This window comes from Arachis hypogaea, chromosome 15, assembly GCF_003086295.3.
Source record: "Arachis hypogaea cultivar Tifrunner chromosome 15, arahy.Tifrunner.gnm2.J5K5, whole genome shotgun sequence".
NCBI classification, from domain to species: domain Eukaryota; kingdom Viridiplantae; phylum Streptophyta; class Magnoliopsida; order Fabales; family Fabaceae; genus Arachis; species Arachis hypogaea.
Genome location: NC_092050.1, coordinates 24,542,311 through 24,555,276, shown reverse-complemented (window position 1 = coordinate 24,555,276; position 12,966 = coordinate 24,542,311). Strand labels below are relative to the sequence as shown.

At 33.2% G+C, this 12,966-nt stretch overlaps 1 protein-coding gene across 2 annotated transcripts; it reads left to right on the top strand.

Moving 5' to 3' along the window:
• The first annotated feature begins 2,116 nt into the window (after positions 1 to 2,116).
• On the top strand, positions 2,117 to 5,915 carry LOC112749996 (uncharacterized). 2 transcript variants are annotated; one of them, XM_025798470.3, is made up of 9 exons: positions 2,117 to 2,394; positions 3,046 to 3,401; positions 3,839 to 3,872; positions 4,284 to 4,493; positions 4,783 to 4,872; positions 5,047 to 5,112; positions 5,232 to 5,323; positions 5,416 to 5,463; positions 5,656 to 5,915. In XM_025798470.3, exons 2-9 carry the CDS (start codon positions 3,073 to 3,075, stop codon positions 5,771 to 5,773), a joined length of 987 nt encoding a protein of 328 aa, XP_025654255.1. In that variant the 5' UTR covers positions 2,117 to 2,394; positions 3,046 to 3,072; the 3' UTR covers positions 5,774 to 5,915. The 2 variants fall into 2 exon arrangements, with proteins under 2 accessions (XP_025654255.1, XP_025654254.1); XM_025798469.3 differs by having other exon boundaries at positions 2,381 to 2,553.
• The last annotated feature ends 7,051 nt before the right edge of the window (positions 5,916 to 12,966 follow it).

Below are 12,966 nucleotides of genomic sequence, written 5' to 3'. Positions count from 1 at the left end.
ACGTGGCATACCCATCTATGTCAGCTTGCCACGTGTCGTTGACCGACACATCATCATATCGTTACACGTGGCCAAACCATGAGGTGACACGTGTCACCAAAAATCCACGTCATCAAGCCACGTCAGCGCGCCGTTAACGGAAAATGGGTCAGGGACCACTATGGTGCAAAATTTCCAATCTCAGGAACGTAATTGGTGCAATTGGAATCTCAGGGACAATTTTGGTGCACGGTGTCAATCTCGAGGACCATTATGGGAATTTAGTCAGCATATTTACCTCAAATTCTTCTTCACTCATGACCTTCAAAATCAAGGAATAATTGATGTCCAACAGATCCGCTCAAGAGATAATCTGGCAGATTTATTTACAAAATCCTCCTTTAAAAGATTGGTACATCAGATTAGGATGTGCCGATCTCGAGATATTAAATAATATTAAAAGGGGGGGAGGTTGTGCTCTTTTCCCTGGTCAGGTTTTTGTCCCTATTGAATTTTTTTTGACAAGATTTTTAACGAGGCAATCTCATCATAAAGGATATTATACTCTTTTTCCTTCATTAAATTTTTTTTCCATTGAATTTTTTTAGTAAGGTTTTAATGAAACATAATCCTAAATGGACATCCAAAGAAAAGATTAGTAATTTCATTAAAATTTAACCGTTGACTGGATGAATAAACTATTGACCAAACGTTTAGGTCACTGTCAATTGAAATATATTTTTCAAGAGTTATTTTATTAAAAATAAACGTTGAGATCTATTTTGTAAAAAGTTGAATCTTTCTATACCAAAATGACTATTTACTTTAATATATATATAAAAAAAGTTTTTTTATAGAAAAAAAACCATCTCAAATTAGAATGTGTGTTGAGTTGGGATTAAAACATAAAATCATTACTATTATATTGTCCTCTATCCATCTACATTTCCTAAATTTTATTATGATGACAATGCTGATAAAAATGCCCGTAAGACTAAAACAAAATACCAAAAATAAAACTTAAGAGACGTAAATTTATTTATGTGTTTATTACTGTGATATGAATGTCTATAAACGGTTGAATGTTCTAAGGTTACGAGACTCATATTATCAAGAGAGATTGCATTTAATTTAATGAAATTTAAAAAGAATGTCTATTGTAATTTGTAAGTGTATAAATAAAGTAATGTAATTTAAGACAAGACACATAATAATAATAATAATAATATATAAAAATACTCTTCTTTCTCTTTAACATTACAGCATATAATTAATGAATATATATATATCAATCATTTCTATTATATTAAGATAATAATATTAATAAATATTAATATTAAAATTTTTTATTTATATTTATATTTTATATTTATTTTTTCTTCTTTATTTATCTATTTTACCATATCTATGTCTTTTAATTTTGTTTTATTTTTGACGTGGTGTTTTCAATCCTTACATACGGTGATTTCGTGGCAGTTTGTTGTTCACTAGAAATAACAAGTTCAAGTATGTGTTCTCCATTGTCGCCATCCCCACACGGCACACCCAAACGCCAACCAACCAAACTTTCAACACGTAACCATTTCTTTCTTTTTCTCTATTTTTGGTATATTAAAGTTTGTTAAAAAAATTTTAAAATTATTTTTAAATTTTATTTTATTTTAATTTTGTCTTAAAAATTTTTTATTTATATCAAATATATTATTAATGACTAATTTTTAAAAAAAAATTAGAATTAATTTAATAACAATTGTACGAAAATAATTTTTAACACAAATAAATTAAACATAATTATTATATATTATTATCAAATTGGTTCTAAATTTTTTCAAAATTTAACTGTTAAAAATATATTTAATATAAATTTAAAATTTTTAAAATAAAATTAAAACAAAATAAAATCTAAGATTATTTTTAAAATTTTTAACAAATTTTTGAGACAAAAAATATACTTTATTTAATTTTACTTTTCATCTTATGTGTATGTATCAATTATTCATAAATAATATTGAGAATCTTAATTTATTTTCTTAATTATTTTTTAATATTTAAATGAATAAAAATAATATAAAAAATTAATTATTGTTGTAATATTTTTTATTATCAATTATTAATATCAAACTCTAAACTATAAACTAATCAGAAGAATTTTATAATTAAATATAAAGTCGAAACCAAACTCTAATGAAATAAGAATCATTTGACAAATCGCAACCCACTGACAAAAAGGTCACACGATCGTTAATTATTTTATCCATTTTTATTAAGTAATTTTCCGGTTATTAATGGAGCACACGAAAGGCGTGTTCTTTATTCTTCTCTTCTGAATCAAAGGGGAAGAACCGAAGGACCTAAGCATCTTCTTTGATCACTGGATTGGATTCCTGCACCCTCTTACTTCTACACTTCTCATAAGTGAGTGCTGCTGCTGTTTACTCCTTTCTTTCTATTCTCGATTTTCAATTATCTTTGTTTTTCTTCATTTTCACAAGTTCTGAGCTTTTGTTGGTTTTGGTTAAAACCCATCTTGGGTTTCATTGGATTCTGAGATTGATGACCAAGCTTGTTATTCATGTATTGTTGGAACAGCTCTTCGTTTCTTTAGCATAATTGATAATTCTGTTTCTTGACTGGAATTTAGCTGTGATATGAGTTTGAATTGTTAATCTTCCAAATAATATCATCATATTTTATGAATGTTGAGGATGGACTTCGGTGATCTTTGTGTTTTTCTACCTCAAATTTGGGGTTTCTTTGGTGAATTATCATTATCTTCAAAAATGTACTAAGTTACTAAAGCAAATTTTTAGTTTTTTTTTTTATTAATGGTTTGTGTTTGTCTAATTGCTGTTACTTTGTCTTTCTTTCTCTCCTCAATTGTACACCAGAACATTAGTAGTATCTGTTAAAAAATTTTTCTTAACATTAACTTTTGTAGTTAAACTTTGTCAATCCTTCACTCATGTTGAGTGCATAGAGAGCTTTGTAGAATATGCTGGGAACGAGTGTTTTCTGATGCTGGTATAAATAACTCACAGTTTTCTTAACATGAACATTGATTGACAGGATCCTTCAGCCACTCTGCAACCTAGCATGGCAGAAGATACGAATACCTTAAGTTATTGGTTGAATTGGAGGTTCTTCCTCTGTGCACTATGGATTTTGGCTGCTATGGGCCTAGCATCGTTTTTGATATGGAGGTATGAAGAATTCAGAAAATCAAGGAATGAGAGGAGAGAAAGGCAGCGGCGGCGAGAAACGGCTGGCTCTCTGTACGAGGGTGAAGCGTGGAATACATGTCTTAAAGGAATACATCCTTCTTGGTTGCTTATTTACAGGATTGTGTCTTTTCTTGTGCTTCTGATTTTGCTCATTGTTAATGTGATTGTTGATGGAGGTGGCATATTTTACTTCTACACTCAGTAAGCTACATTACTTGTATATTCTATATTCTGCTCTTGTGTGGAACTGTTCAGTGATGGCTATTTAGATAGATTATTAAATTTATGCTTATGCTTTCCTGAACTTAAAAAGATAAGATGCCGAAGCCTCTTAGAATTAGCAAAATTTGCAGCTTACTTAGCAAAAAATGGTGCTTGTCTCTTTGGATGGTGAATACTATTGGACTCATAGTTGGTACTAAACTTTCTTGCATAGTTCATTTTCTTTTGAGGTCTCATATGTGCATGGTGAAGATTCTTCATTAAATTCGCAGTGCTTATGATGATATATTGCATGTATTGGGTTGTCAATACTCATGGGATAAAGAAGTATAGGTGGAAATGGATTAATTGTTATGAGTAACCTTTTCTTGGCTATACATATATGATGTTTCTTTTTTTTTTTTCTTTTTGGACAGGTGGACTTTCACTTTGGTCACCATTTACTTTGGGGTAATACTTCATAATGTCTAACTCAATAGCATTTCTTTGATCTGTCTGCTTTTACAGAAAAGGGAAGGGATGGTCAAGGGACTCGATCCAATGTTAAAATTTCTGCATGAATTTTTTTGTAAATTTTCACCAGTTATCAAATTCTTTCATGTGTTGTTGTCTAGCCCCCAACCTTCTTTATCAACAACCGAATTTCACATCAGGGTGAAAACTTACACGCAATCTAGTCATGTGAGATTTTCACAGGAGAGGATCTATTTCCAGAAGGGGGGTGTTGTTCTAGTCATCTTCAGAGTTCATATCCTCTCTAGATAAAATAATTGAACCTATAAGTCAACTATCTTTTTCAATGTTTTCAGTTCATATCTTCTAAAAGTGAGTAGTGACCTATGCTATCACTTTCTTTTTCAGCTTGCATCTTGTTTCTCCATATATGGATGTTGTTTCAACCACAACAAACTTGAGGTCAACACAGCAGATTCTGAACAAGGAACTTATTCGGCTCCTATACTTGATGGGGCGGTAGAGCGTAACCTGATCAAGAATTCACACACTGATCAGGAACCTCACACTTGGAATCCTGCTGGTGCATGGGGTTATATGTTTCAGATCATTTTTCAGGTATGTTGCTTTTTTTCCTCAATGATTTTGTTAACATAGATCTCTTCATGCATATACATTATTATTCATTTTTTGTTTTTACTATTCCAATGTCCCTGTTCTCTTTTACCTTTCAATATAACTGCATGTTTTTACCTTTTATCAACAAGTACTTTTATAGAAGGCTGAGATGCAATTTCTGCATTGCACTCGTGTGTTCTATTTGTTGTTGCCTTATGCATCCTGAAATTTATTTTCTTATTAATTGGGTAGAGGCATTCTATTGATTTTCATTTTCATTTATATATAGACTTCTGCAGGTGCTGTAATGCTCACCGACTTAGTATTCTGGCTCGTTATTTATCCGTTTATGACAGCCGCCGATTTTAGGCTGCACTTTGTAAGTGTTATCTATTTTGTTTTCAGTCTATCATTTATCCTTGTAAGTTATACATACGGGATTAAATGTTAAAATTATTAAGTCAATCAGGATTGAATATCAATGTTACTAGGGATCTGTTCTTCCAAGATATTTTCCTCTCTACTCAAGATTTATGCACTTGTCAATTTGCAGTTTGATGTTTGTATGCACTCTGTTAATGCTCTTTTCCTCCTCGGTGACACGGCATTAAATTGCATGGTGAGTTCTTGTTATTTTTTTTTCTGTTTCCACCCTGCATTTTTGGGTTCTGCAGTTTATAATTTTTGATTTAGTTAATCTTGTTCAAATTTACAACTATTTCTTCTGAATACATGCAGAGATTCCCAATGTTCCGGTTTGCATACTTCATCTTGTGGACTGGTATATTCGTGATTTTTCAGTGGATCATCCATGCTTGTGTTTCACTTTGGTAAAAATACGTATCCCAGCTTTCGATTTTTTGCATTTCGATCGACAAAATTTTCTGCTGTTGATTATTAATATATCTAACCTTTATTGCAGGTGGCCTTACCCATTCCTTGATTTGTCATCGCCATACGCACCCTTGTGGTATGTTCTTAATCTCAAGTTCTATTTCTCACCATCACTCAACCTTAAAATTTGTTGCCATAGTCTTAACTCTTTCATATGTGAGCATATCTCTATATTTCAAAAGCTACAACAATTTTCTTTTAATGATCTATTAAGTTGAATAACTTGCTAGCAATTTGGCATGAAGCCCTAATGTTGAGCTTTTTTTAGGTACTTTGCTGTGGGTGTCATGCACATTCCGTGCTATGGCGCCTTTGCTTTGGTCGTCCGGTTGAAGCACTTGTGGTTGTCAAGAACATTTCCGGAGACCTGTCAGTTTATCCGGTGATACTAAACTCCACTCTACTCCCATTCCATAATCCCCACAAAATTGTTCATGGGATCTTGTTATTTTTATTTTTTATTGTGGGGGATAGATACTTGTATGTAAGATTCAAGATTGAGTTTTCATATAAAAGTTCTCTTCTCTATTTTGTAAGCTCATCTTTATGTTGTCTTGCTTCTGTGTGAAATATTCCACCCAATCCATACGTTCATCAAATTAGAATAATTTTATTAATTAAAGGTGAAGGGGAGCTTTGGAGCAACGTTTAAGTTAATTCCGTGTGACTTTAAGATCACAGGTTCAAACTGTGGAATCAACCACTAAGCACTAGTGTAATTATCGAATTAGACTATTTGCAGGTACAAAACAAAGGTAAACTAACGCATTGTGAACTCTCGAGTTAGACTATTTTGTCTTACTTCACTTATGATGGTCATTGATATGGTATAATTAATAGTCATAATCCATAATAATCATAAATTGGTAAATAAAGAGGGCAGTGAAATGTATTGGCCAATTTGCTAAATCTAGTCAACCTAACGAAGGCTGCTATATATGGTTTGACCAGCTGCTTATTTGCCTCTCTACAAAGACTTTTTTGTGGTAGGTGATGTTTTGGTTATTTTCAGAATTTGACCCTTTTTATTTAGTTAAACAAAAAAACAAAGCTCTAATTCCTAAACCATCTATCATTAGTTATAGACTTTAAGTGGAGTCAATATCGGAGGTCAGTGTTAGACATGATATGAAATTAAGACAAAATCACACATTTCATATATGTTACCTACTTCAATAAAATTATCAAAAATATCTTTCCATGAAGTTATTTATTTAGTCACATTTTAAAAATGTGATTTATAGAAAAAATAATGATTTAAAGAGAACAACATAGAGCATCAGGGACCATGATCCATAACTTGGGTCTCCCACTCTCCCCATTGTAGAAAGCCACATCTGTGGATTCAAGAAAAAAGAAGAGTTGCCACTTCAGTTGTAGTTTATTATTGGCTTCCACCATGCCTCTAGTCTAAGGTATTGATTTCAACGTGGAGTAGCCTCCTTCAAACTTTTACCTCAATTATTTATCTTCTTCATAAATCAATAGTACCATTTTATATCAACAAGCATTTATTGTTTCTTATTAAATCAATAGTACCTTTTTCCTTTCTTGCGCCATGATAAATTTGTTGAAAACAATTGACACAGACCAAAATGTTCACCACATGTACTAGGTGTTATCCCATTTACATCATCTTTTTGTAATTTAATATATTTTTCATTCTCTCTTTTTTATTTTTTAAAAAAAGCTTTTATTGTTACTTTTTGTACATATTCAATTAAATATATTTTTTAGATTTAAAAATATACTAAAAACTAACAGTAAAATAAAAAGAAAAATGCATTATAGTAGTATGATATATTGATATTGATTCAACAACTAGCTGATAGATGGGACTCAAGAACAAACGGAGAAATTTTTATTTTAATTTATTTTATTTTTTTATTTTATGGAGATGATAACTATAATTGATCAACCTGGCTTAGCAACTTTGTTTGTTATAAACTTCATGAATAAGCAAGACACGCTTGACGCTTAATATATCAACAACGAAGGAAATATTTAAAAATAAAATAAAAAGTAGGAATAAATAAATTAAATGACAATATTACATTCATCATTGTCGTCCCATAGTCCCTTTGTCATTTCATATACCTTATGTAATCTAATGCTACTTTAATATTTTATTCGTGTTCACTTAATTCAGTATGTATTTTGTATTTCAACGTATACTTTATATCAGTAATTGATTTTGATGATTGATTTTAGTGTATATATAATATAATTGTATAAATTATATTTATGTATACAAATTTTAACAAATATAAATACAAACTATATATTTTGTGTGTAAACGAGTTATAACTCAAATGACATAATCTCCACATACTCATCTAAAATGTCGTGAATTTGAATCTCTGTATCTTTGGTAAAAAAAACTATATTTTGTGTAAATAAATTTTTATAAATTATTATTAATTAAACAATTTAAAATAATAATATTTATTAGACATATAGAATTACAGTTAAACAATGTGCATTTTTTAATTTTTCGTATGGGAATTTGGGTTGTGATAAATTTAAGGCAGATGTTACAGTTTCACCTAGTTTTGCATGAGTTTGCATGAGTTGAATTTAAGGGAATGTCTTTGGTGGAAAAAGTATAACCAAGACCTTGATGGACCAGGTAGGAAGATGTCAATTCAATGGCCAGGATGAATTCCGTACGGCAATTGTTGAAAATTATGTATTTTACCCAAAGTTTGATCAATTTGCAAATCGGTTTAGCTTGGTTTGGTTCGATTTGAGTTATAAGACCCGATTTATTAGTTTTTTGGATGAAATAAGCTACCTTTTTTTGTTCATTATGATCTCTGGAACATGGGCTACCCTCATCCCCCCAAAAAAATGTGCAAAACGAAACCCAGACCCCAAAAAGCACCCGTAATTATCGCCGACGTTCTAATGGTCGTCTTTCTCAGGGCACCGATGAAATGGAGACTAGATTTGGCGAGTCTTCGGCGCAACGGCGACCACTTAGGGAGAGCTCCATATGCTCAGCAACGAAATGCGTTGCCGCCATGAGGGTTCGAGGATGGATGATTGAATGGCGAAGGTGTTTGACGGTCTTCAACAGCGGCGACGACACGTAGTGAGCGTTGCAGATACTGAAAGGATGCGGAAAATGGGTCGGCGATGGGAGTTAGTAGACAAGACAACCGTTTCCAAGACACATCGACATGATGATGCTGCCATCACGCGAAATGGTGTTGCTAAGAAGAAGTTCGTAAGACGGTGGTGAAATAAGCGCCAGCGGTAATGGAGGTGGAAAGGAATATACAACACCCGCATGGAGGAGGGTGTTGTATTGGTTGGGAATCGGGTACTTGTTGGTTTATGTTCGGGTCCTTGTAATGGGCCTGGACCACTGGCGAAAAAAAAAGGCCGATACAACTTCATATTTTAATAATGTTACCCCAACCCTCCTGTACAGAACTAGTCAAGTAGCACTTCTACATGGACATGTATTTGGAAAAGCTTGATGGAGATGCAAATGTTGTTATGTTCAACCGTAACTTTTTTCAAGATTAACGTTAATGTGGGAGTTGGTGTATGAAAAATATCAATTTCACCAATTTGTCCCTTTTAAGTTTGTGTAATTACACGAAAGTTTGAAGGCATAGAATGCAGAGGATTAATAACGGAGAAACCTACTGAAGTAAAATAGTACTAGTTAGTGTAATGTAAGAAGAAGGTTGTAGATGGAATTCAGTTTGAGTGACTAAGGTGGGACGCGATTTAGGGCATAGCAGCAGCCATGAACATTGTACCCAAACAACACCCCTGCGACAGGTGGTTAATAGTAATAGTGTATCGAGAAACGTAGTACATTGTTTGAGCAGGAATGAGTAGATTAGGTAATGGAGTTCTCAAAAAGTGTTACACCAACATAATCCACAAAATACAAGTCTGATTAATAAGATGAGGATAGCAAAAATCAAGAGCTCCCAGCTTTGTTGCACCATTGGACCTACAGTACTATGACTGTCTCAGTTGAGATGACCTCGAAGATCCCTACACCTCCAGGATCGAATTTGCACAGGGTAGCAAAGTATGACCATCCTCCGGAGATGACTCCGAAGCTACCGTCACGTCTCCCACTAAATTTGGTGTAGGTGGCCTCCACCTCAATGTGACCATGTGCAAGGATGAGTGTGTGCCTCTGACCAATGAAATGGCTCAGATGAGGGACATTTGACTGATTGTAGCATAGCAACACATCATTAAAAGAGATAAACTACTGATGAAGACACGTACAAGAAAACTAATTGGTGCAGGTAAACAAATGCTGGGATAGTCGTATTTAAAGAACAGGTTGCATTTAAGTTGCCTTACCAACAGGTGGGAGGACAAGACACGGCTAGTGAGGTCCATGATAAAGAAGGGCCATTTGGTCTTGTGTTTTTCAGCTATCTCTTTCGCCTTTTCTGAGGAAGGATTATTGATACAGTGGGCACGCTGGTAAGTACCTTTCTTTTCGTACGGCGGTTCCTCGGACGGTTGGGGTTGGTATGTGTTTTTGCAGCCACCGAAGTCGAAGATATGTACCTGGAAGTCAGACTTGCCCTTGTGTTTGAAAAGAAGCATGGAGTCTAGATTTATTTGGTACGTCCGGTAGAACTCTGGCCAACCTCGGGTCAATGTGATGCTGCCATTTTGCTGTTCTTTCCAGAAGCACCGAAAGCTGATATCCCTTCCATCAGGAACCACCAGATTTATGTAGGGAGTCTTGTTCGGGATTTCGTCTGGACCGATTGGGAGGGCCCGCGAAAGAACAGGCAAGTATGGTCAACACATTGATCATTCAGTAAGTAATAACATTGGGTGTCTTGTGATGTACGGGTCAGGGGAGGTGCCTTACTAGTTTGAAGCAGGCGGGCCTTATGATTGGCTTCAGAAAATGCAGTCGCAGGTGTTGCTGGTTTCGTTGAGCGTCTGTTGCAGGTCGCTTGCCCTTGTTCCTGGAAGAAGACATGTTCACCTAATACAGAACAAATAACAACCTTGAAGGTGGTAATGTAGTTGAGGTGAAATAGTATGACAAACAACAACACACAATAGTGGAGCTTTGTTATTGGATTTTCAAATAGACAAATATTTGCACAGCACGCGAAACAAATTGAACGAACCGAAAACATCATTAGGATTTAAGGTTTCATCTGAGAAGGGAAAAAATGGAGCGAACAACAGAAAACATGCGCAGAAGCTTTGAAGCAGAAATTAAGAGGTTCTGGACTGAGTCATTTTTTCTGCGATTGCAACTCAGTGGGTCTACACAAGAATCGCGAAGTAAAGCAAACGGTCAAGCTCGTCATGGGAATAAGGAATGATAAATAACCATCAAGATTGCAGTTAAGTGAAACATGCAGAGAAGGTAGCAAACGCAAGATAGTGGATGCAAGGTAATTGTTCCACAAATAGTGCACCCCAAGGAAGGAGTGTCACCAATAAGACTTATTAGGGTTTTCCCTACGGTCAAAACAAAAGGTCCATGTAACAAGAGTCATGATGCAAGGGTCCTTTTTTTTTTGCAGGAAAAAACATACAGCATGTACCGACGAAGTTGGTGGTTGATGATATTAGTTTCACACAGTCCGATAGCGGGACTCCATGAAGAAATTAAGAGACGGACTAAATCAAAGCGGAGTAAGGGAATCGGAACAGATTACCTGGCTTGTCTTGGTGGTTGTGTTTGGATTGAAAAAACTTCGTCCGGGAGTCTTCCGGGAGACGTGTTGGTGGTTGGATGCAAAACGACGAAGGAGTAAGGGTGTCATGGTTTCGAAATTGAAGGCCACAAGTAATTTCAGTTAGTGTATGCGAAGAAAACTCCCAGCGTGTCTCTCTTTTAATTTTTCTTAGGTCACGGACCAGGGGACGTCCAAGGACATCAGAACCACCAGACTCGTTTCTGGTGGGTTTTTTGTTTTAATTTTTTTTAATGCCAAGGCATGAGAGCTGGGCCCGGGTGTAATGACATATATATATATATATATATATATATATATATATATATATACACACGTAATCATATTATATTATTTAGGATAACATAAATATGTATCTATATTTATATATATTATGTTGTATTTTTATATAATATGTTATAATATGTTATATTTATATATAATATGTTTGGTAACTTTCTATCAGAGCTGAGTTTTTTTTCTAATCTTTTTTCACATAATTCTTTTAAATCATCTGAAAAATATAATATAAATGTTAGATAACAGAATTATTTATATATCATGTGCTATAAGTATTATGGACGAAAAAGAAATAAACATTAATCTAAAGGTATATTTTATTATGAACTTCAAAATACAAGTATTTGAGATAAAAGAAAGATATAAATTGAAAAATTTTGTATTATCCAAATTTTCTAGATGTTTTATAGAATTAAAGATTAGTTTGAGATCTTACTGTTTATTTTAATCAAAGGAAACACAGTTGCATGCTTGGGCACATTTACTTCGCTCTATGTTATGTGATTTTTTCTCATACTATCAATAGATTTAAAAAAATCATTGTGGTTGCTGGATTTAACATGAAAGAATATATATTACATGAATGAAAACAAAATAAAAACATATATAAACTAGAGTACTTATGTTGTTTCCCATTTGATTGTTTGTACCTGATTAGAAAATATGTTAACTTCATGCAGGCAACCGTTGTTATCCTTCAACAAAGTTACCAAGGATTGAAAACTCAGCTACTTTTTATCAGGTTATGGGTGAATGGAATGGTTGGAAGGGCAATTGGTATAAATAGAATTATTTATTGTGTTGGTTTTTGTAAAACAGTGTGCTAGAGTCAAAATCACTCATTATAGTGGTTTCTATATCTGACACTATGATGGTGCCTATATTACATTGTTTGAATCAAAATCACTCATTATAGTGGTTTCTATATCTGACACTATGATGGTGTCTATATTACATTGTTTGAAAAGTGATTCATTTCACCGTCTTTCTCTTTTTTTATGCCATTCAATGGGTGTAACTTTGTACAATAAAAAATCCAAACATAATTGATGCTATCAATTACTAGCATTTTTTTTTGTGATTGATTCCAAGCATTTGTAATTGAGTAGGTACATATAATTTGTAGTACTTGTGCAAAAACATAAACAATATATGACTCAAATAATACAGTGACAAAATTCAATGCTCCAGTAGTTTAATATTTTTGGTATGGTCCATAGTAAATTATAATTTTGATTCTCACAAACTTTAATTTTTTAATAAAACAACCTTTAAAAAAAGGGGTATTTTAACTTTCCAAATATGATCTTAATTTAATAAAATATAACATTTTATTTTGTAAGTGAAAAATAATACATACATTTAATCCACTTTTTTATACGTTAGAATATTAGAAGATCCATTAAAGAATAAATATAAAAAATTATTCCCTATATCAAGAGTAATAATATATCAATATAATAGTATGGTATTGATTTAATTACATATGTCTTGATCCTAGTCAGTGCCAACTATGATCCACAATAAAATGAATGTCTGTATTAATGTCTTTCGCCTCTATCATGTCTGATCATATTTCCTACATACGC

Coding starts and splice junctions, on each gene's coding strand:
- LOC112749996 (XM_025798469.3), top strand. CDS start 2,533: ATGACCAAGCTTGTTATTCAT. Junction 4,873..5,046: donor CCGATTTTAGGCTGCACTTT/GTAAGTGTTATC, acceptor GTCAATTTGCAG/TTTGATGTTTGTATGCACTC. Junction 5,464..5,655: donor TCGCCATACGCACCCTTGTG/GTATGTTCTTAA, acceptor AGCTTTTTTTAG/GTACTTTGCTGTGGGTGTCA.